The 26157-nt window shown below is 37.7% G+C and overlaps 1 protein-coding gene across 6 annotated transcripts in view; it reads left to right on the top strand.

The window, feature by feature from the left end:
- The window catches only part of mctp1a (multiple C2 domains, transmembrane 1a), a 197229-nt gene that overhangs the window by 87682 nt on the left and 83390 nt on the right, over positions 1-26157 (top strand). For all 6 annotated transcript variants that reach the window (XM_067407030.1, XM_067407028.1, XM_067407029.1 and 3 more), the window contains exons 3-5: positions 22179-22321; positions 22588-22667; positions 24467-24578. In XM_067407030.1, the coding sequence (XP_067263131.1) occupies positions 22179-22321; positions 22588-22667; positions 24467-24578 (335 nt within the window). The remainder of the gene's footprint in view (positions 1-22178; positions 22322-22587; positions 22668-24466; positions 24579-26157) is intronic.

Raw genomic sequence — 26157 nt, 5'->3', positions numbered from 1 at the left:
TGATTCTGAGAGATAAACTTTACAGAGTGAACAAACAGAAATATTCAAGGCTAAATACATCTTCTGCTGTGGTCACCTTGACTCATGTGTATCTCAGCAGACAATGACTCTTACATTTCTGCCCATTACTCCAGACCTGCTCTGTGCTGCTGTTGTCATGTGAGAGGATGGGCATTAGTGCTTTTGAATGGCAGAGAGACAGGCTGGAGCAGTAATGGCCTCATTAGGGGCTGATGGATGGTGTAGCAGATCCATTCATACTCCCTCTGTCTCCCTATCTTTTTGACTCACCCAAATAGACACACGAGCTAAAATAATGAGCGGAGACCACAGCAGCTCACCTGCCCTAGAGACTCAAGCTTCTGTTGTGTGTGTGAGTCAGACAGTCAGTCATGCTCTCCCATGAGAGGGATCCTGAGTAATCCTGAGACAAAAAAACTCACACTTTCCTCCAACGACAAACGAATACACAGCTGAGATTAAAATCATTCATCCATGTGATGCAGTTTAAAATTTGAATAGCTAAAATTACACTTTGCATACATTTCACAAGTTTTCCTTTCAAACACAAACTTTGCTCTGTGGCTTCTGCATTGACTTGCATAAATTACCATTCCAATGTTTATCATCATCTCTTTGATTAACTCAATAAATCTAGACATGAGAATGCAATGAGCATGTTTATTAAGAACCGAATAGGCTCTCTCTACAAGTCAGTGACCACTGCTGTTTCTCATTTCCACTTTGTTTATCCTGTCAAATCAAACAGGATGTGCTTTACTGAAGGATTTCCACATGTTTTGTGGTATTTACAGTGCTTAGCCCAGCCACGGGCTATAGAAGTGCATGCTGGTCAAGATCCCTGGTTATAATAATATATCATAATAATACATTTTATTATAATGTGCTTTTCTTATACCTAAAGGCTGTTTTCAACAGATTATAGCTAATATTTCAATGTGACTTTGGCCTACAGCAGTAATATTAATATTCCTTAAGTTATTGTTAATTATGTACAATCAGCTGATGTAAAGTCAGTTGTGTTTCTCTTTTCTTCAGTGATTCTGCTTGTTAACAGCAGGTGTTCATCACTAATGCTCAATCATCACTTAATTAATTGCTTAATTATCTCATTAACTTTAACTCTGTTTCAGTGTTGCTTTGACACTCTGTAGAGTGGGACCATATACTCTGAGCAGAGTTGATTTAACTCTGGGGATTTCGCTGTGCAGTTGCTTGAAAAAAAGACTAAAGTTGACTTCAGTGACAAGCACATAAACACATTCTATTCAGTAAATCTGACCGACAATTTAAGCTTGTTATATTCTGACATTTGAGATCTAGGTTCTGTTTTTTGTAGATTCATTGGATGTGCCATACTGGAGTAAATTTGGTGTGCTTCCTCATGTAAAATAGATGATGAAATTTGTTATAATATCCAATAACCATCTCCTTTTCACTTTTCATCAGTTTTAGAATTTATGATGGTTAACAGTTTACAAGTTTTAATTTATTAGCATTAGTTAACTACATTAACTAACAGGATCTGACAATGAACAGCACTTCTACAGCATTAATATTCATAATGTTAATTTTAGCATTTACAATTGCATCTTTAAATTCAAACATTGCAGCTGTTGATATTAGTCAATGACCTGTGAACTAACATGAAGAAACAATGAAAAACTTAAAGATTAATACAGTAAAATGTATTGCTCATTAGTTTATCCAATGCATAAACTAACATTAACAATTGAGATCTCATTGTAAAGTTTTAGTAAGGAACTATTTGAATAGTAAATACTTGAGTAATGGTAGTAGTAACCCAAAAAAAAAAAGTTCTAAACTATTTTTCAAAGGTTTGGGGTCTGTAAGATTTTTTAAAAAATGTTTTTGAAAGAAGTAACTTATGCTCACCAACGCTGCATTGTAATATTGCGAAATATCATTACAATATAAAATCTCTATTTTCTATTTTAATATGTGAAAGTGTAATTTATTTCTGTGATGGCAAAGCTGAATTTTCAGCACTCATTAATCCAGTCTTCAGTGTCACATGATCCTTCTTCCATGATCCTTTAGATCCCTCATTTCACTGTCAGAACAGACAAGCTCTGAGAACAGACAAACAGCAGCAGCAGTGATGAATGAGAGTGTCGAGTCTGTTCTTACTTTTGGGTTGCAGACTCTGCGTGTTATGGATAAATTTTGTGCTTGTTAGGTTGGTGTGGACAGCTTGGCAGGAACTAATCTAGGATTATAACATCAGTTTTGGTGTTTCCTGTTGTCTTTCTTTGGCATTGAAATCCATCTGTCAGCATCTGTTAATGATCTGATGGTGTGTGTATGTGTGTGTGTGAGTGTGTGTATGTTTGTGTGGAGGAAGTGAATGACAAGCAAAGCACCTCTAGTTGGTTTTTATCATCCAACAGCTCTGTTATTGTGATATTATAAATGTAATGTGGCAGAATAATCAGAAAATTACCACTTTTGCTGAATGATTGTCTTGCTTGTTGTCAGAATGTTTCACGGGGTCAAAACTGAAGTTACAGCTGCAGTGTTAGTGTCTTGTGTGGTATAGTGTGTCGTGCTTGCAATATTACACTCAGTGTGTTGATCTAATGAGAGACGAGGGTTGGTTTTGTAAAACCACACATACTTCTTCCTCTACTATTATTGCTCATTATACTGTAGCGTTTCGTGACTTAACATGTGCATTTTTTGTCTTGGTTGTCTGCCTGGCTGTAAAAACACACACTCAAATCACTGCATTTATTACTCCTTAGTGTGGACATAATAACAAACAAACATTTTTTTTTTTCTCAACAAAAGCATACACAGACCAGTCAAGCTCTAAATAGAAAAAGATAAATCAAAGCATGTTCATTTTTTTTGCCAGAACAGATAAATGTGAATATGGTACGTTTTTATGACGAGTGGCGCTAAAAGTGTAGTGCTCTATTATTAACATACCACCAACACTACACCTAAACCTACCTGATAGTTAGCCTGGGTGCCAGCCCGAACTCCACCCACAACATTTTTTGGACGGGAAGTTCGGTCTGGACTCGATCAATTGTGTAGTAATTATGCTCGGCTCCCAGAAGGCTGAGCCAATCAAATTGTCAGGGCGGGCTTTAATCGATGATGGACAGGCTATCTGCGGTTACGTAACCACCCACGTCATCAAAGAGCGCTTGGGTTGAATTGGTTTTCACCTACGATGACTGCAGCTGAAGAAGTAAGATGTTTATATTCCGCTATCACGTCTTTAATAAATAGGGTGACCAGACGTCCCGTTTTTCCCGGGACAGTCCCGTATTTCAGCTCTATTTTTAGTGTCCCGACTTATTAAGAAAAAAATAATGTTTTGTCCCGTATTTCATCTTTCAACTGGGTGATGGAGTTCTGTCACACAAGAACAGCCTAATCAATTCGTCATAGAACAAAGTTACCATTCAATCACAATTCGTTATCCATTAGTGAAGGCGGGATAGGCGGAATCACGCTGAATAACACAGACCAGAAGCCTCTCTCTCACGCACTCTCTCTCTCTCTCTTTCGCGCGATCAGTTCTCCTCGCGCCTGAATGGTCAAATGCACACATAGTTTTTCAAAATGTCCATCGTGTGGAGTATCTCACGTAAATACAGTCGGTTAAGTGGACGTAAACAGGTGGGTAAAAACAGGAAATGTGTCAGTAGCCTATATTACATCCATGGATTCGGTCTTAAAGGGACAGTAGCCTAATTAAATATTTGTCAGTATATTCAAATGTGAAAAAAAACAAGTTTAATCTCTGTCGTATTTGTTGTATTGTTTGTAACTTGTTTGTAAATTTCTTTTTATATAACAATATATAACAAATATTTATATCTACACTGCCCTCCAAAAGTTTGGAAACGCCCTAGAAAAGTGGGGTTTTGGACAATATTGGCATGAATCCTTTTTAATTTGTGATAATTTTGCACTGGTAAGGGACAACACAAATTATAAAAACACATTTTATTACATAAACAGTTTATACATAGAAAAAAACTTAAATTTTTGATTCATCAAAATATCCAGCATTAGCAGCTATCTGACCTAAACTGGGTTCTAATTATTTCATTGTATTCTAAACTTAATTGGCAATCAATTGTTGAAGCTATTAAGGTGTGCTGACCCAAAAATCTTTTACAAACCTGGGCCAAGTTTAAACCAGTAACCAGGCATCACAGCTGGCAAAGGGGCATGTCTGACTTTGACATGTATATACTGCCATTATTATGTAATGAAATGAAATGAACACATGAAAATTATTATTGCTGGATAATGTCAAGTTACTGTAATGTATTTGCACCAAAAAATTATAAGGATTTATGCTGATATCGTCCAAAACCAGACTTTTCCAGGGGTGTTTTCAAACTCTTGGAGGGCAGTGTATATATATATATATATATATATATATATATATATATATATATATATATATATATATATATATATATATATATATATATAATATAGTGAAATAAAATTTCTTATGTCATGGTCATATTGCGCACTCGTCCCATATTCCACCATGAGAAATCTGGTCACCCTAGTAATAAAAGAAATCGACAGCGCATTAATTTTAAAAGACGAACAAAGAACCGCAATCACGGCATTTGTCGATGGGAAAGATGTGTTTGCCGTCCTTCCAACGGGATTCTGCAAAAGTTTAAGTACAAGTTCAACATACGTCACTTACTGCGTTGCTCTGATTGGTTGTAGGTCTATCCAATTGAGGGCAGAGTTTTTTTTTTTTTTACTGGTTCGGTTAAGACACGCCCCATAATTCAAGCGCAATGGAGCAGTATCAGACTCACATTCTGCCTAGAATATGAGTATGACGAAGTCAGGCTACCTGATAGTATTAACAAAAGCAAATGTGACATAAAAAGCATCTGTAATTGTGCTGTTTTGATATCTCATCTTTGACCTCTTCAACCGTGACTCGTTTTTCCCCACATTCGTACCCAAGGCTTCCGCATCCTAACTGTGCCTTCACACCGCCACTGGCAAGAGCGTCAAAATTCTGGCTGCCCTGCCAACAACGCTGTACTGTGTGTTCAAACTGCCGCCAGCGGGAGGGTCAAAGTAAATGACAAGTTGTGGCAACCAATCGGAATCCTCTCAAGTGAGGACCTATACATTCCAATTGGTTGCCGCTGAACCGTGTCATAGCTCATTACCATAAAGTTGACCTGACTTCAACTGGCAAAGGCTGCCTGCAGAGTAATTGCCTGATAGGGCAGTGAGGCAACAAGACAGCTGCCTAAGTTTTCGGATGCAGCCATGGTCAAGACGATTCCAATGATGTTCAAACTGAACATCAGAATGGGGAAGAAAGTTGATTTAAGTGACTTTGAACAAGGCATGATTGTTGGTGTCTGAGTATTTCAGAAACTGCTGATCTACTGGGATTTTCACAGACAGCCATCTTTAGGGTTTACAGAGAATGATCCAAAAATGATAAAATATCCAGTGAGCGGCACTTCTGGTCAGAGGAGAATGGCCAGACTGTTTCGAGCTGATAGAGAGGCAACAGTACCTCAAATAATCACTCGTGACAAGCGAGGTCTGCAGAGAGCATCTCTGAATGCACAACATGTCAAACCTAGAAGCAGATGGGTACCAGTAGCAGAAGACCACACCGGGTGCCACTCCTGTCAGCTAAGAACAGGAAACTGAGGCTACAATTTTCACACTCTCACCAAAACTGGTCAATAGACGATTGTAAAAATGTTGCCTGTCTGATGAGTGTCGATTTCTGATGCAACATTCAGGTGGTAGGGCTAGAATTTGGCGTAAACAACATGGAAGCATGGATCCATGCTACCTTGTATCAACGGTTCAGGCTGCTGGTGGTGTAATGGTGTTTTCTTGGCACACTTTGGGCCCCTTAGTACCAACTGAGCATTGATTAAGACACAGACTACCTGAGTATTGTTGCTGACCATGTCCATCCCTTAATGACCACAGTGGACCCATCCTCTGATGGCTACTTCCAGCAGGATAACGTGCCATGTAACAATGCTCAAACCATGTCAAATGGGTTTCTTGAACATGACAGTGAGTTCACTATACTCAAATGGCCTCCACAGTCACCAGATCTCAATCCAATAGAGCATCTTTGGGATGTGGTGGAACAGGAGATTCACATAATGTATGTGCAGTTGACAAATCTGCAGCAACTGTGTGATGCTATCATGTTGTCAATATTGTTATAATGTTTCCAGCACCATCTTGAATCTATGCCACAAAGAATTAAGGCAGTTCTGAAGGCAAAAGCAGGTCCAAACCGGTACAAAAGTTTTTATTTTTAATTTTTATTACATTTATTTTTCAAGGACGTATTAAATTAAATTAGTCAAATGTGACAGTAAAGACATTTATAATGTTAACAAACAGTTTTTTCTATTCATCTAAGAATCCTAAAAAGAAAATATATCACTGTTTCCACAAATATATTCAGCAGCATAACTGTTTTCAATATTGATAATAATAAAAAATGTTGCCTGAGCACCAAAACATTACAGTACAGTAATTTCGGAAGGACCAGTGACACTGAAGAAAGTTTGCCATCACAAAAGACAATTACATTTTAAAATACAGTGGGTACAGAAAGTATTCAGACCCCCTTAAATTTTTCACTGTTATATTGCATCCATTTGCTAAAATCATTTGTTCATTTTTTTCCCTCATTAATGTACACACAGCACCCCATATTGACAGAAAAACACAGAATTGTTGACATTTTTGCAGAGTTATTAAAAAAGAAAAACTGAAATATCACATGGTCCCAAGTATTCAGACCCTTTGCTGTGACACTCATATATTTAACTCAGGTGCTGTCCATTTCTTCTGATCATCCTTGAGATGGTTCTACACCTTCATTTGAGTCCAGCTGTGTTGGATTATACTGATTGGACTTAATTAGGAAAGCCACACACCTGTCTATATAAGACCTTACTGCTCACAGTGCATGTCAGAGCAAATGAAAATCATGAGGTCAAAGGAACTGCCTGAAGAGCTCAGAGACAGAATTGTGGCAAGGCACAGATCTGGCCATGGTTACAAAAACATTTCTGCTGCACTTAAGGTTCCTAAGAGCACAGTGGCCTCCATAATCCTTAAATGGAAGACGTTTGGGACGACCAGAACCCTTCCTAGAGCTGGCCGTCTGGCCAAACTGAGCTATCAGGGGAGAAGAGCCTTGGTGAGAGAGGTAAAGAAGAACCCAAAGATCACTGTGGCTGAGCTCCAGAGATGTAGTCGGGAGATGGGAGAAAGTTGTAGAAAGTCAACCATCACTGCAGCCCTCCACCAGTTGGGGCTTTATGGCAGAGTGGCCCGACGGAAGCCTCTCCTCAGTGCAAGTCACATGAAAGCCCACATGGGATTTGCTAAAAAACACCTGAAGGACTCCAAGATGGTGAGAAATAAGATTCTCTGGTCTGATGAGACCAAGATAGAACTTTTTGGCCTTAATTCTAAGCGGTATGTGTGGAGAAAACCAGGCACTGCTCATCACCTGTCCAATACAGTCCCAACAGTGAAGCATGGTGGTGGCAGCATCATGCTGTGGGGATGTTTTTCAGCTGCAGGGACAGGACGACTGGTTGCAATCAAGGGAAAGATGAATGTGGCCAAGTACAGGGATATCCTGAACGAAAACCTTCTCCAGAGTGCTCAGGACCTCAGACTGGGCCGAAGGTTTACCTTCCAACAAGACAATGACCCTAAGCACACAGCTAAAATAACGAAGGAGTGGCTTCACAACAACTCTGTGACTGTTCTTGAATGGTCGAGTCAGAGCCCTGACTTAAACCCAATTGAGCATCTCTGAAGAGACCTAAAAATGGCTGTCCACCAATGTTTGCCGTCCAACCTGACAGAACTGGAGAGGATCTGCAAGGAGGAATGGCAGAGGATCCCCAAATCCAGCTGTGAAAAACTTGTTGCATCTTTCCCAAAAAGACTCATGGCTGTATTAGATCAAAAGGGTGCTTCTACTAAATACTGAGCAAAGGGTCTGAATACTTAGGACCATGTGATATTTCAGTTTTTCTTTTTTAATAAATCTGCAAAAATGTCAACAATTCTGTGTTTTTTTGTCAATATGGGGTGCTGTGTGTACATTGAGGGAAAAAAATGAACTTAAATGATTTTAGCAAATGGCTGCAATATAACAAAGAGTGAAAAATTTAAGGGGGTCTGAATATTTTCCGTACCCACTGTATATTAAAATTGAAAACAGTTATATTAAATTGTAATAATATTTCACAGTATTACTATTTTACTGTATTTTTGATGAAATAAATGCAGGAATTTCTTTCAAAAACATCAAAATCTAGAAAAATCTTACCAAGCCCAGGCTATTGAACGATAGAACATATTTGTCAAGTATACTTGTCAAGGATCTTGCATGTGCATTTGGTGCATTCACAGCTGCATGCAGTGCTATAGCTGAGTTCACACACTCACACAAACATACAATCTCAGCCAGAGAATCACCAGACTGAATAATTGTAGAAACTGCTGCAGTCATCAATCCATTGCTGTCGTGGGGCATGCTGGGTAATGGAGTGTACTGACCACAACTCTCTTATGTTTCTGTGCTATTGAAAGGCTTCTCTTCTCCAGCACTGTCTTAAATATCCTGACGCCTGACAGCCAATCTGAACCCGGCCGGTGGACTGTCTCATATCTCAAAAAAAGAAAATGGAAAAAGACATATCTCAGATAAAACCTCAAATTTATTTAGTTATTACATTTATTAGATATGACAGAAGAATTTTACACTTATATGTGGCTCTCATATTGGAAGCTCAATGTATTGGTTTGTGATAAAAGGCATGACTAGAGTTTAGCTATAAAAAAGAATATATAGCAATGCATAAACTACACAGATACAGGAGTTTAAAAATAACATTTTATAGACCTATTACTCTGCAGTATGACTGAACTTACACATAAATTTGATCTGTTAATTTCTTGAAAATTCCCAGCTAGTTTGAACATGGGTGAATAAATTGATTGTATTTGTTGTATTTATCGCTTTGAATAGAAGTGTCTGCTAAATGAATAAATGTAAACGTAAATAAATGCCGTAAAAAATGTCCATTGCTATTTCATGATACCTAATTCATCATCCCATGTTAACAAATGGAACCTTATTGTGAAGTTTTCCTTTTATGCTGTGCTTGCCACCTAGTGGTGTGAATATAGCATCACACAATGCAGTGGTGGTATTCTACATCTGCCTTGATTAGTTTATTCTACCAAAAAAAGTGTCTGAAAATAGGGAGGTTGCCGAAATAAAGTGAGTATTATCCACATAACTAGTCATGTGATCTTATTATGTTTGCTCTCATGAGGCGAGCTGCTCAATATAAAATAAAACTGCTTTTAGTGCACCGTTAAAGATGCATTACATGTTACTATTGAAATATGTTGTACCCCTAAATCAGGGGTGCCCAATCCTGTTCCTGGAGATCAACCTACAAGCAGAGTTCAGATCCAACCCTGATCTAACACAACAGGCTGTAATTTTCAAGTGTTCCTGAAGATAATTAGCTGGTTCAGTTTTGTTTAATCAGGGTTAGAGCTGAACTTTGCAGGAAGGTAGATCTCCAGGAACAGGATTGGGCACCCCTGCCCTAAATTAATCAACACTTTTAAACTATATCAGGAGTTCTCAACTCTAGCCCTCGAGGTCCACTTTCCTGCAGAGTTTTGTTCCAACCTGGAACATTAAGTACAATTTATATCTTTTATTTCTTATAAATACAAATGTCATTTATATATTTTAGTTTGTCAAACGATCTAAAACACCATTTTTTAAGAGTGCGCATGTGCGTACGTGCTCTAGTACGTCAGAACAAGCATTTGATTGAATTTGGAAATAAAGCAAAATAACTGAGGAAAGTGAGAACTAGTCCTCTAATGCCATGTCCGTAATTTATAGCAGAAATTATAGCATTTATTTGATCTCAAACGGGTTCATTTAAAGAAGTTATTACTCCAGCACCTGCGTGACGTCATTCACCAACGTGGTTGAACGACAAGTTTGCGACAATACGGTTTTGGGAAACAGTTGATTTGTTCAAAGATGCATCATACTATGGTAGTTCAGCAGCGAGCTACATCGTTGTTCGGGAAACGCACCCCTGAACAAGCTAATCAAGCTCTTCGGGATTACTACAAAGTTACAGGCAGGTGTGTTTGATCAAGGTTGGAGCTAAACTCTGCAAGAAAGTAGACCTCAAGGGGCAGAGTTGAGAACCCCTGATATACACTGATTAGCCACAACAATAAAATCACTGACAGGTGAAGTGAATAACATTGATTATGTTGTTATAATGGCACCTGTCAAAGGGTGGGATATATTAGAGAGGAAGTGAACAGTCAATAGGTTGGTTCCACGTGACGTCACAGCAGCAGCGCGAATGTGTCCGGAGGGCAGGGAGTGATGTTTCTATAGGAATCCTATCAAAAACTCAATATTCGTATGTTTTGCGTTGTTTATGGTTGCTCAAATCGTTAAAATCGAGAACCCAGTATCGTTTAAATATCTTATACCGTTTTTTTATATTTATGTCGCCTTGTATAGCGTTTTGCGTCTGCTGATACTGAAATGAATATGGATACCTTACCTTTTGTTTTTGAATTGGTTAAATATTCACATTCTTCATGCTATCGTTTGCAGGGAGGAGAAGATATTTTATCCTATTGAATGATAATTTGGTGTTTTAACTTCATTTTTGTAGAATTCCGTTCATGTTGATCTGGTTACCATGAAAACAGTCACGCGCTGCTGCTTCAATTGTAGAAAATGTCCAAATAAAATAAATGTTTAACAAGCTGACAGAAGTCGATGCATTTCTTTGTTGGAAGCGTGTAAATGTAACTAGTTTTAATGTTGTTTTTGTAAATATTCACTTTCCCATATGACCACGAAGGAGAATCGGAGGGTCACATTCAGGGACCGACACCGACACGCTGTATTTTTGTATTTATTTCAACAAATGACAACCGAAATCAAACCTATAGAAGCTCATCAACAGTTTTGAAGTGGCTGTGTGCAAGTTATATTTAAGCGAGTGAGTCATACTCACAATGTTAATTAAATATTACACAAAAACCAAATACAAAACTCAGCTAAGTACAGTATGTGTTTATTTTGAGTGAAAGATAGTGGGTTTATGTAGTGACATTATTACATTTGCTAGTCGTCTCACCTTCTCAACCAAGGCAAAACAATTGTATTAGCAGTTTTTTTTCCCCCGAACGATATCGTGAGTTCCTATTACAGTTTTCGATTCAGCATAAATGACCAACAATGGCGACATTTTTCACAACCATGACAGAAAATTAAAATACTGCCCTTAACATCACTTGCAGAAAGGCAGCGCGATAGGCTATAGCCTAAACAAACCCAGACTAGAACTGAACACGGCGTTACGGCAGCTTAACATCCTCTATATCTACCTCCTCGATGGCAGTCAAGTCTTTCAATTCAGTGGAAATGTCGCTCCTCTTCATAACATAAGTATCACGTCCAACATATGTTGTGATTTTCTGTCTAAATCAGCACAGAACGGACTTTTTCCCATCTCTTCCATTCTAATTTTCACTGCTTGCCCTCCACCGGAATTTCGTGCGTCTCGAGAACCACGTGACTGAAAACAACCTATTCTTGAACTTCATGTGTTGGAAGCAGGAAAAATCGACAAGCGAAAAGATCTGGTGAGACAAATTAGGGGCTTTCACACCGAATAGTTCTAGGAACTCAGTTAGCCACTAGGATTGTTCCCTGAAAACTAATTTCTCCCCCGGGCCATTTTCCTGGTTGCATTCGCACTGGGAATAGAAACTATGAAGCGGTCGACAGCGGCGTCTTTAAGTGCGGCATTTACAAACACTAAAAAACGGTGGATGGAGGATGCCGGGATCGGAGCTTTGTTTGTTGTCTGTCGTGGGTTTTGTGATAACGGAGATGGAATGTAAACGCATAATTTACATGACTGAAAGAGCAAAAAGTGGGGCTAAGAGACGAAATCTCCTATGATAACTTTCAGTATTACACGTCACTGAGGCTGAGAAAAGAACACAACCCTGCAGACAACAGGTAAATGCCATTATCCTTGTTTTCCATTGGCATCCGGGTACTTCGGCGAATAGTTCTAGGAACTATGAAAAGGTTCCTCCAGTGCGACAGCCCCTATAGTCATGACGACTTGGTCAATATGGCAAATCTTGTGGGGTGTTCCCGGCATGAAGGTTAGTACCTACCAAAATGCGATGCAGGGAAGGACAACTGGTGAACCAGGTCATGGGTGCCTGATACATATGGGGAGCGAAGGCTAGTCTGCTCCAATCACAGAAGGACTACTGTAGCTCAAATTGCCTCAAATTCCCTACCATACTGGAAAAAAAAAAATGTTCAGGAATGGTTTGAGTAAAATGACAGAGATCAAGGTGCTGCCTTGCCTCCAAATTCCCCAGATCTCAATCTGATTGAGCATCTATGGGATGTGCTTGACCAACAAATCTGATCATGGAGGCCCCACCTCGCAATTTGTAGATCTGCTGCTAATGTCCCGGTGCCAGATACCACTGGACACCTTCAGAGGTCTTGTGGAGTCCATGCCTTGACAGATCAGAGCTGTTCTGACAGCACGAGGGGGACCCTACATGATATTAGTCATGTGGTTTTAATGTTGTGGCTGATCAGTGTAGTGTCCAACATGTTGAGCTCAGATAACCAGCCAAGCAGCTCACTTTATTTCTGTAAACTATTATTAGTTACCCCCCACATGAAGGGTATCACTTAAAATTTGTACAAAATGGGTGTAGTGAGTGACAGGGCTGAAAGTCTGTGCCATCACAGGGCCCCAGAGGGCCAGTGATAAGTAGGTCTGCTGAAGGAGATGGAACAGTCTTAGTGCCTGAGTGCAATTTCCAAATTTCCTGCCAATGACAGCAATCAGTCAGAGCTCTGGGAAATCGCAATGAATAATTTAGCTTAATTATGACTCTGTGTGCATTATTCAATGACCCTTTTTTCAAACTCTCTTGGCCCGTTGTGATTTTTGGGAGGGTAATTATGAATATGCGATGGAGAGGCCTTTTCTAATTAGATAATACAGCTTTTGATTGTTGTGTATGTAGAAAGACAATGTCTCTCCTGTTGTTTCTCTCACTATGTCTTGTCCTAAAGGCATCTACATGTGTTTATTCTGGTGCTTTTTTAAGCATTTAAGGAGTAAAACTAGTTTTTGTTGTTGAATGATCAATGACTAAAGCAATCACACCTTAGAAACCACACAGTAACATGAAAATATACAGGAAAACACATCACCAAACATCTTCTTCAATCTTCTGTTGTTGTTGTTGTTGTTTTACATTTTCTGAAGAAGATGTTTGGTGGTGTTTTCCTGTATATTTTCATGTTACTGTGTGGTTTCTAAGGTGTGATTGCTTTAGTCATTGATCATTCATTCTGTTCTCTCTGAGCGTCTCGCTCTGAGTCATGTGTTTTTAAGGAGTAAGATTGGCAGGTTGGCAGTGTTGAGATGTGACCTGTGTCAGAACGGCCCACTTTACTTTTGTTGATATATCCGCTTACCGGCTGCTGGCGGGTGCTTTTAACAGGCACTAAGAAAATATAGGCACAGATGCTGGGGAGACAAAGTATGTATGTGGGTGTATTTGAGACTGTGAGACTTCAGACCCACATTCACACCATGCTTTAAATTTTACACAAACTATTCCATCTGTGGATCTTAATGAACAGGATGGAATCTGTGTGCAATCAAACGACTTCCATTAAGATTTAATCAGTGTCTGGACTCTGAACTCATCAGAGGAAATTACTGAAGGATATTGTATGCCCACCTCAAATTATAACTTAACTCATAAGTAACACTCGGAAAACTCAGATAGCCTGAAGAAAAATTTCTAGAACATTTGCCCTAAAACATCCTGGGCTCATACCTTAAATAGTACTACTAATGGTCTGTCATAATGTTGATGACCCCCATAAAACCATGTATTTATGTTCATATTTTTACGCATTACTTCAGGGTGCTTAAATGCTATCATATTAGTCAAAAAACACATGCTTTTGCCACATTTGTAATGTGTTTTTGGTCTTCATGGTTGTCAGAAATGGATGATATTGTTCATAAAGTCTGAAGGTCTGGAAAACACAGAAGAACTGTAATTTTGTTTATTCCTGTTTGAGTTTTATTTTAGTAAAGGAAGTGTAGAGTTTAAACCTTGGTGCTTTACACAAAGATGATAGGAATTACTATCTGAGGAAACACTTATTTTGCTTGTGTTAGGGGGTATTGGGTTAACTTGCTGTCATATAAACCTTGAACTCTCAGTTGACTAACTCAAAACTTTCTATGTTACCAGTTCGAAAAACACATTCAGGAGTAGGTTCAGTCACGGTGAACACATGAACCCTGCATCCCAATGTCCATACTATACTATTTCCGGTAGATTTTCGAAGTGTTGATCCGTGCACACTATAAAAAGGCTAATATTGCCCACAACCCATTGTGCTTTGGAGGATTCAGTTCAGAACTACAAACACGAGTAAAAAGTGTTAAAAACTTCAAAACATGGCAGATATGCACAACTGACTGTGAGAGGTTTGAGTGACTGATAATCAGTTTGACCCAGAGGGCTTCAACCCTGTTCCTGGGGACCCACTACCCTGCAGAGTTTAGCTTCAACCCTAATCAAACACACCTGAAGCAGCTAATCAAGCTCGTCAGGATGTTTGAAAATACACAAGCAGGTGAGCTGAAGCAGGTTGGAAAAAAACTTTGCAGGACAGTGGATTCCCAGGAACAGGGTTGAAGAACTCTGGTTTAACCTGATAAAAATATTTATTTAATGTTATCCGTGTTTCATCTGCAATGTATACAATAACAATGTGGACTTTTTAAAGATCCAGTTGGCTGTTAACTTTTAAATGCATCATTATGCACTATTATGAGGAGAGTTCTTCGCATGAAAGACATGTGACTGCAGATCAACGTGCTACTGCATTTCTCTCCGACACGGTAAGAAATAAAAATGAAATGTGGAGGATTTAAGATGATTGACAGGCCAGTTTATGGTGACAGGATGCGTGTATGTCCCAAAGCTTGTCTACTCTTTTGCTACACACTCAAAAGTATGTACTTTTTGTTCACAAAATGAGTACATACTTTTAGGGCGTAGTATAAGTAGGCGAATGGGGTCGCAGCAGAAGACACGCCTTTCTTTATTTCATCTTTTGTTTAATGGTGGTTTACATTTGTAGTGCATATCGCCACCTACTGGGTGGTTGTGCAATAATATTCTTATCTTTTATATTTACAGTTTTTTACAGACGCTAGGACACATTTCTCAATACTTAGGTCACTTTTGCAAAACTCTTCACACAGTGAGCACAACAGAAGTCTATGTGGGCTAAACTGAGGATCAATTATCATTGTTTTGGCACAAAATGCATTCAATGACTACATCTCTCAAATTTCATGAATTCTTTTCTCACTCAGACACAACAACTGCCAAAACTCTTTGTATGTACAGGCCAGTTTACACATGCTTACATACTGTTTTCAAAACTGTTAAACTTATGTTCAAAACAATAACATAATACAAAACTGAATAAGACAGCAATTTGCTACATTTCTACAATAATATTTTAATGAAATATATTTTAAATCTTAAAATTAAATGCTATAAAAACAATTGAATTGTATCTGCATCACTGGATGGTGTGTATACAAATTCTTGTATTTTGAAATTACTCAGTGCAAAAAAATAAAAATAAATAAACAACATAAAATGTCGACGAATTCTGCATCATATCTGATTTATTCCAGTAACATATATTGCAGTGAATTATAAAAAGAAATGTGTCCTTGTTTTACACAAGAAAACGTTGTATAATGCTACATGTTGTTAGTGTTTTTTAGGTCATTGTTTTGTAGGTGACAGAATGTGTTTGTCGGCTGTCAACCTTTGCTAGTGCTCTGGAAGAATGAGTTTATTTGAGACCTGGATAAAGTGTTTTGGTAGTTGTAGTGCATTTTGAATGTGGAATGAACTGCTTTGCCAAGCTGAAAGTTGGTTAGGAGAACTGTGTGAAGAGTTTTGCAAAAGTGACCTAAGTATTGAGAAATGTGTCTTAGCGTCTGTAAAAAACTGTAATATCTACACTATATTGCCAAAAGTTTTGGGACGCCTGCCTTTTTTCGCACATGAACTTTAATGACATCCCATTCTTAATCTGTAGGGTTTAATATGGAGTTGACCCACCCTTTGCAGCTATAACAGCCTCAACTCTTCTGGGAAGGCTTTCCACACGGTTTAGGAGTGTGTTTATGGGAATTTTTGATCATTCTTCTAGAAGTGCATTTGTGAGGTCAGGCAGTGATGTTGGCGAGAAGGCCTGGCTCACAGTCTCCGCTCTAATTCATCCCAAAGATGTTCTATCAGGTTGATGTCAGGACTCTGTGCAGGCCAGTCAAGTTCCTCCACACCAAACTCGCTCATCCATGTCTTTATAGACCTTGCTTTGTGCACTGATGTGCAGGCATGTTGGAACAGGAAGGGGTTCCCACAAAGTTGGGAGCATGAAATTGTCCAAAATGTCTTGGTATGCTGAAACATTAAGAGTTCCTTTCACTGGAACTAAGATGCCAAGCCCAACCCCTGAAAAACAACCCCACACCATAATCCCCCTCCACCAAACTTTACCCTTGGCACAATGCAGTCAAGGAAGTACCGTTCTCCTGGCATTGCATTGCCAGACAGAGAAGTGTGATTGGTCACTCCAGAAAACACGTCTCCACTGCAAAATATTTGTAAAAAAAAAAAATGCTGTTTTTTACTTCCTATTCATCAACTGCAAACACATTATGTATTTTGTATATGTACTGTATATAAATAATGACAACAACAATGAGAAGAACATTTAATTCTCATTGTCTGTATAATTCATTGAGCTAAATAGTGTACGCATTGGCGTTGTGACAAAAATTTGTCAGTAAGAATCTTTCAGTCATAGAGCACAATGACTTATCACTAATAATGTATTCATTCCATAATAGCTTGTTTATATATGATAAAAGAACCAAATCTCTCCACAAAACACTAAATGAAGCCACTGGACACATATTTTAGGAAAAGAGAAATATAAAAACAAGAATTAAGTTCTTCCTTTTTATTGAAACGAGCTAGCTGCTAATGAACTCAGGTCATTGCCATTAGCAAACAATTACGCATTGTTGGTTTCTGGCCATGATAGTGATAGTTTCAATTTAAGCTCACTGGCCTTTTAGAGTGACAGTGGCACAACTTTTATAGGTCAATAAAAAATGCAGTTTGAGAGCAAATGTGCAGGTGTTTAATGTACATATTGATCTGAGGGAAGAGGAGATCTCGCTCACCGATCAGCACACCATGACCCTGCAGTCACACACAGTGCCTCACTCATTCAAACTATCTATTGATCCTTCTGTGAACGGATGTCTTGGAGCACCTCCACTTCTGCTCACTCATGTGTTGTAGAGGGCAGTTTGATGAATGTGATGGGGAATGCATGTGGGAAATTCCGCCATTCTATCCATCAAATCATTCTTGATCACAAATTTTACCCGCTTTAGTCAGATTAATGACTAACATCTTTCAGTACCCATAATGCTGAATGCTGTGCTGCAGGCGGCTGTCAAGGGCAGAGATGTGGCATACATCAGACCCACAGTTGATGTGTGTCAGCATTTTTTCCACTTCAGAACTTTTTAGTACATTGTTCAGTGCTGCATACAAGGATGCCTTTCTCTCTCTTTTGAGTCTTTTGTTGTTGTTGTGCAATATTCTGTGCATTATGTTATCTTTGTAAGATAATGCTATACACAATAAGGTTTCATTTGGTAACTTTAGTTAACATGAACTACAGCATTTATTAATCTCAATGTCAATCTGAAATGTTATTGTTAATCTTCAAATATTGTTGTGGACAATAGATGGTGCAGGGATGACTTATTTAGCATTTTAGCACTTCCTGTGCATAGTCCTGAAGTCAGTAGGTTTTTTGAATTCGTTTTTGGTTAAATGCTTGATATAAGCTCTGTGTTGAACATAAGCTCAAGATATTTTCACGTTTTACAATATAAAATACATCAGTAATACCCACTTGTGATTTTCTATAACAGTCATCAGTTTAGGTCCCTACAATAACAGACCGGTGTGTTAACACTTGGACGTATTTTACAAAGTCTATACAATGGACTTTACATACTTCACCTACTTTTGACAGACCAGTGTTTAGTTTGTCCTGATAAGCGCTCATTGATACAGTTGTAAACACAACGTTTTTCTTCTTCCATGAGGGGGTTTGGCATCATGACAGCTTTGTTTCCAGGCGGACCGTTAAAGGTCTAGTGTGTAATATTTAGGAGGATCGATTGACAGAAATGCAATATAATATACATAACTATGTTTTCAGTGGTGTATAAAGACCTTGCATAATGAAACATTATTTTTGTATTACCTTAGAATGAGCCATTCGCAACCTCACCGCTAGAGACCGCTAAAATTTACACACTGCACCTTTAAAGAACATGACACACACGTCTCCACTCTCTGAAATCCTGTAGAATTCAGATGACGACTTTGAAACTTTGAAATTTTCTGTGCCGTATGCATCAGAAATTCAGCCAACTGTCCATGGGCATGATGTCTGAGGCTGAGACTAGGGTGATGCTAACTTCTGGGATGGCCTACAATAAGTCATCCCTGCACCACACTATGGGGAGGCCTTGAAATCAAAAAGGCTGAGATCTACTGTCCTATGTCCAGTAATGTTCAAAAATTTGAGACCACAATGGAAATTTGGGATCTTTTAAAAAGTCTAAAACAAAGAAAAACTAGGATGTGAAATGCATAAGAAATATTTCAGATTCTGCACTGTTTGTCACTAATCAAATAAGTAAATCATGATCATGTAACTCTTTGTACAGATGGTCAGATGTTCTTCCACTGAAGCTAACTGTGCTTTTTTAGATCATCTCAAATCATTCTGGAGAACAGAAAGAAAAAGACAAGTTCTTTTAACACAAATTGCTATGCTGTAAGATGTATACAAATAGAAAATCTTAAACAGAAACATTTTTAAGTGTGGTTTCAGTTGTTATGCTGTATTTCTTATAGTATGTGATGCGTTTATGTGATGTGAATTGTCTATATTGAATGTTTTAACATGTATATATTCACATCAGGTCGTCTTTGGTCTTTTCCTTTCCCTTGAAATGGAGACATTAAGATAAACTGACTTCTTGCAGCTATCTCATGGTGCACAAACATAATTCACAGCTGGGCATCAACATCCAGAGGCGAAACCAGAGTCATTATCTAGAGTCACTGACTCCTCTTGAATTTGAATGCAGTTTATTGTATTATTTAGATGAATGACTCAGTGACTGAACATTAGGATTGACCTTATGGGTGGATGAATTGGAAAATAACATCTTGTGTTGGTGTTGTATATCTCCTAAATGAGGGGATGGATTTCAGTGGTATATAAAGACAGTGAATTGGTTATTATATTTAATGGCTGTGGAGATTTGCAGGAAGAGGTTTGCTTAACTGAAGTTTTGTTTTTATGTTTTAGGTTTTTTTTTTAATAATTTGTGTTCTTGATGCAGAAAAAACATATGTGAAATAAAAAAAAAAAAAAAAATCAAACTATACTGATCTACAGGAGAAGGTTTAATTACTGGACTAAATGTCTCAGTGCTGATTTAATGACATTACAGAGGCTTTCCTCAGAGACTCTGCAGAGGTGTTGAATGGGGATTCCCTGCCAGCGAGCTGTAATTTAAGCGATCATATATATGGAGCTGTCATCAGCGTGCCCACACCAACACTTTTTTTTCAGTGAAACATACTCAAGTCTGCAGTTTTTGCAGATGAGACATTGTTCATAGACAAATACTATTCAAACTTTTAAAGGGATACTTTACTCAAATATATATTGTCAATCCAATACTCAACCTCATGTCATTCCAAACCTGCGTGTTCTTGTCCACACTGCTCTTTTCTATACAATAAAAGTGAATAGTGACTAGGGGTTTTCCATTTGCATAAATGTCAAAAAGCATCATAAAACATATGAATCATACCCGAAGGCATTCAATAGCTTTATGCGATGAACATAGTCGGTATACTCTGATGGTCTCCTTTGCTTCAGATCTCATTCTTGTTCACACACAGCATTTTCTAATGTGTCATCGGTGCCAAATCTGAATACGCATGAGATTTGTGAGCTATTTAAACTTTAATTTGTTCTTTAAAGCTATCGTATACTGTTGTAGCGTCACATTCACTCTTTTGTTGCTGGGCATTAATGCATCTCTCCACAGGGACACACAGGTTTCTGCAGAGCAGAACGTGAGCTGAATATAAACATTATGAGGTTGATTGATTCCCGGTAAATCCAACACTTTATATAGTCATAATATTGACCTTTCTCTCGACATTGATGTTTGTCAGAGTAATTAAATCTAAGGGCTCCATTCAGGATGTGTTTACTGTGGTTTGGCACAATACACTTTGTGATTGACCATTTATTTGTTGCATTTTGTGCACAGAATGACACTTAAATATGTTACCACATTATTTAGACTAAAGATTTTATTGAAAAATTTGACGTACAGTATGACATTTTTTATTTTCAGTACGAATACAGTTATATATATATTTTTAAATAATTTTAAAAGCTTAATAATGTTTGTGTTGCTTTTCCTGCTCATTATTTTGTATGATGCCACATTTTTCTATTAAACCGCATACCTTCTTGATTCATCAGATTTGCATGTGATTTAACATCTCTGGTAGATATTATGCTACCAGATGCTTCCTCATCCGGATCCACTGCAGTCATATGGTGAACATGATTTCACCAAGTACCTGTACATGTTCCTGGATCAACATCTGTGTTGATTCTGCAACAACATTCCAATCATCCAATCAGATTTGAGGGACAAGTTTACCATTTATGCCAAGTTTAGGCTTACAACCTGGGTTAGGTTCTTCCACAACAGTGTTATTCAACTATCATTTCCCTCTGATTCTAGGGATATGTTATGGGTAGGGTTAGGTTTAGGGGTTGGGAAAAGGTTAGGACTAAATTTTTGGAAGGTTGTTCCAGGATCAACAAAATATGTTGATCCAGGAACATGTCTTGCTTGGCAAAATCACAGTGACCGCAGTGATATAGAGCAGGTCAGGTGACAGATTCAGGAAGTTGTGTGCATTTTACACTGAACACATAGAGACATCTAGTGGTCTCTTATGAAAACTGCACTGTTGCAAACCAACTGAGTCAAATGTCAGGATGTTGCTTTTGCGATTTTAGGGAGCCAAGTCACTGAGACAAGTCTCTTAATGTATTAACATTGTGGAATATATCACATTCACACACATTAAATGTTATTATATGCTCTGTAGTTGTTCATTCTGTTGTCTTATTTTCTTAGGCTCTATAATGAGGTTCTGTCATGTTGATTATTATTCAGTGGTGTATTTGTTTATTAATGTTTGCGGTCGCTGTATTCTGACTGCCCTTGGCTGCACACAGCACACTTATCCACTCCCATTTTAGTGCTTGAGCCAATAAGAGTTGACAGTTAAGGTCACATGACCCAAATCATTCTGCTTCCACTGCCTCAGACCAATTTAAACACACCATACACAACTACTCCATGGGAAAGAAAGAGCTTTTAAAAAAAAATACAACAGATGATGACTACATGCATATGAACATAATTATGTGTTTGTTGTTGTCAGCAATGTATTGCATCATCTCAGTCTGAGACTACATTTTATTGGTGGATGATATAGGATAGTTATCAGAAGGGTTGAATATAGAGAATGCTTATTCCAATTCATTTTCTCAATTAAGTTCTTTGTTTTGCAGTATTTGGAAAGTGGTTCCAAAGTGCTGTTTAAACTAAGTTTGTCTATAACACCATGTTCTAGTTTTGTAGAAGAAAAAAAAAAAGACTTTATTTACTACTGTTTCTTTTGAATAACAGTCAAATATATATATATATTTTTTTTTTTTTTTGATGCATTTACAGGGACCAGTGACCCATATGTGAAGTTTAAGATAGCAGGGAAGGAGGTTTTCCGCAGCAAGACAATCCACAAAAACCTGAACCCAGTATGGGAAGAGAAAGTCAGTCTGCTGGTGGAGAGTTTGAGAGAGCCACTCTATGTGAAGGTAAATGAAAAAGAAAAAAAAAAAAACATTCTGAGTGCTTCACTCCAGTCATTAAATTGATTATGTAGACATTTTTATTTGCTGCTAAGTCATTAGTGCTTATTTATTGTGTTTTAATTTTAATGCAGCTAATGGAGATTGTAAAGAGTCAGCCTGTACTGTATATTTACGCTTTAAACTGTCTTACAGTCACAGTAACTCCTGCTTCTGTTCTTTGTCGTGTGAAATGATATGCCTTACTGTTGGTTGTTTTCTTTCCTCTGCAGGTCTTTGATTATGACTTTGGGCTGCAGGATGACTTCATGGGCTCTGCATATCTCTATTTAGAGTCCCTGGAGCACCAAAGGTCGTCTAATGCTTTGTGACACAATAACGCATCTGAAACACAATCACAAGAGTCGCAATCTCAATTCATTTATTTTGGCATTGCTGCCCCCTAGTGATTTTGCATGTACAAATGAGCGTTATTATAGTTGACTAAATCTAAAACCATTAAAAAAACTTGAATTAAAACATTATCAAGAAAAAAAATAAATAATTGCTCATATTTAAATGAAGCTGTCAAGCCACTTCTAACTACTCATTTGTACTAAAATAACTAAAACTAAAACTGAAAAAAAAAAAAAAAAAAAAAAAAAAAATATATATATATATATATATATATATATATATATATATATATATATATATATATATATATATATATATATATATATATATATAGACATTTAAAAAAAAAAAATCATAAAAATGACAAAAAACACAACAAAATTACTAAAACTAAAATGAAAATAAAAATGGAAAATATGAAAAATAAAAACAAATTCAAAATATTAATAACTATAATAGTACACTATATTGCCAAAAGTATTGGGACACCCCTCCAAATCATTGAATTCAGGTATTCCAATCACTTCCATGGCCACAGGTGTATAAAATCAAACACCCAGGTATGCAGACTGCTTTTACAAACCTTTTTGAAAGAATGCGTCGCTCTCAGAAGCTCAGTGAATTCAAGCGTGGTACTGTAATAGGTTGCCACAGGTGCAATAAGTCCATTCGGGAAATTTCCTTACTACTAAATATTCCACGGCCAACTGTTAGTGCTATCATAACAAAGTGGAAGCAATTGGGAACAATACCAATGTATAATCACAGAGCGGGGTCAGCGCATGCTGAGGCACATAGTGCACTGAAGTTGTCAACTTTCTGCAGAGTCAATAGCTACAGACCTCCAAACTTCATGTGGCCTTCAGATTAGCTCAAGAACAGTGCATAGAGAGCTTCATTTAAGGGGTTTCCATGGCCGAGCAGCGGCATCAAAGCCTTACATCACGAAGTGCAATGCAAAGCGTCGGATGCAGTGGTGTAAAGAACACCGCCACTGGACTCTAGAGCAGTACACACGTGTTCTCTGGAGTGACCAATCACACTTCTCTGTCTGGCAATGCAATGCCAGGAGAACGGTACTTCCTTGACTGCATTGTGCCAAGGGTAAAGTTTGGTGGAGGGGGGATTATGGTGTGGGGTTGTTTTTCAGGATTTGGGCTTGGCATCTTAGTTCCAGTGAAAGGAACTCTTAATGCTTCAGCATACCAAGACATTTTGGATAATTTCATGTTCCCAACTTTGTGGGAACAGTTTGGGGATGGCCCCTTCCAGTTCCAACATGACTGAGCACCAGTGCACAAAGCAAGGTCCATAAAGACATGGATGAGCGAGTTTGGTGTGGAGGAACTTGACTGGCCTGCACAGAGTCCTGACCTCAACCTGATAGAACATCTTTGGGATGAATTAGAGTGGAGACTGTGAGCCAGGCCTTCTCGCCAACATCACTGCCTGATCTCACAAATGCACTTCTAGAAGAATGGTCAAAAATTCCCATAAACACACTCCTAAACCTTGTGGAAAGCCTTCCCAGAAGAGTTGAAGCTGTAATAGCTGCAAAGGGTGTGCCAACTCCATATTAAACCCTACGGATTTAGAATGGGATGTCATTAAAGTTCATGTGCATGTAATGGCAGGCGTCCCAAAACTTTTGGCAATATAGTGTATCTCACTGATACAGAAACGCAGAACACATAATCTTTGATCATGACAGGTATTCAGTTGTTCATACTATAGGTTCTCTCTGTGCCCTTTTAGGACCTTGGATGTGACCCTTGAACTCAAAGATCCCCACTATCCTAACCATGACTTGGGTTCACTGGAACTGGCTGTCATGCTTATTCCAAAAGAGGGAGACTTCAGGGAAACAGTGAGTTTTTCATTTTCATATTTCTGTGTTTATCTAGCTGATGTGTTTGAGCTGAGAATATGAGCTGGTGTGTGACGTAACATTGCTGGATCAGATGTGCTTGGAACATGTAATACTTTACATTATCAGACCTGAATAGAGTGATTCCTGAAAATTCCCATTGCTTTGTACTTTCAGGAAAATACATGAATTCTGTTTCCATATTTCTGTCTACAGGGTTCCTACAGTCAGGGAAACCTGAAAAAATCAGGGAAATTATTTCTTCTTCAGCTGTACAGTATAAAGATCATTAGGATTTTTTTTTTTTTTACAAGTGTAATCTCTATAAAATGAATTTTATAAGTACTTATCCAAACCTGTCCATTTTGGGAAAATCATGGAAATGTATTGGTAAGGTGGTTTTGGAGCTCGGTATCTAATTAAAAAAAAAATTGAAATCTAAGGTAATCTAGCACTTTCTTTGAGTTGAAAGGTTTGGGGGTCAATGTTTTTCTGTCTTTTTCAGCAAGAACACATTGAATTGATCAGTAGTGACAGTGAATACTTTTACATTGTTACAAATAAATTCTGTTCTTTTAATCTTTCTATTCATCAAGTATCCTGTAAAAAATGTCTTCCACAAAAATATAAAGCAGCACTGTTTTCAACATTAGTAATAATAAGAAATGTTTCTTGAGCAGCAAATCTGCATATTAGAATGATTTCTGAAGGATCATGTGACACTGAAGACTGGAGTAATGAGCTTTGCTATTACAGGAATAAATCACATTTTAAAATATATTAAAATAAAAAAGCTATTATAACAGTATTTCAATGTTGTACTATATTTTTGATCAAAGTAATGCAGCCTTGATGAGCAAAAAAAAAACTTTAAATGAGCATAAAAGACTCAAAAACATTAAAAAATTCAACCCCAACCTCGTGAACAATAGTATATTTTGCCATGTTCCCTTTTATTTTCAAAGGCTCCTTATAGTTTTTTCTCAGCAAATATATTTTATTTAACCAATTTGACCACAATAATGAAGACTAAACATTTGTTCTCTGGCTGGATGAGCCAATGTCTGACATGGGAAGTACTTCTATTGCATATTTCAGACAGAAATCTATTGTCTAGACTCTAAAGAATATGTTCAGCTTTGGCGGGCAGAATTTCAATGAGAGAAAAATGAATCCGGTTACCTATTAGCCAGATAGTACCATAACAAATGCACCCTAAACATGATAATGGATAAGTACGGTTTGAAATACTCAAGTACGGCATATGGTACCATATACAATACACCAATACACACATATAATATTTTTAGAAATGTAATATGTGAAGCAGGATGCAAATGCAATGATAAACACTTCATGCTACATTGTTGTGATGTGACGTTTAATGTGTAAGTGGAATCTAGTTTATCATCACAGAAAACAAATATGGATTTTTTTTATTTCTAATCTAAAAAAAAAAAAAAACTCTTTACTTTTGGCAGCAATTAAGTCAAGAAAGAGATGCTAAAAATATTAAGATATTCTAGTTTCTTGAAGTGAACACATTGCTTACTGTGCACATTAAACACCATATAAAAGA

The sequence above is a fragment of the Chanodichthys erythropterus genome, chromosome 13, assembly GCF_024489055.1.
Source record: "Chanodichthys erythropterus isolate Z2021 chromosome 13, ASM2448905v1, whole genome shotgun sequence".
In the NCBI taxonomy this organism is placed as follows: domain Eukaryota; kingdom Metazoa; phylum Chordata; class Actinopteri; order Cypriniformes; family Xenocyprididae; genus Chanodichthys; species Chanodichthys erythropterus.
Note: the sequence above shows the minus strand (reverse complement) of the source record. Positions and strands in the feature narration are given on the sequence as shown.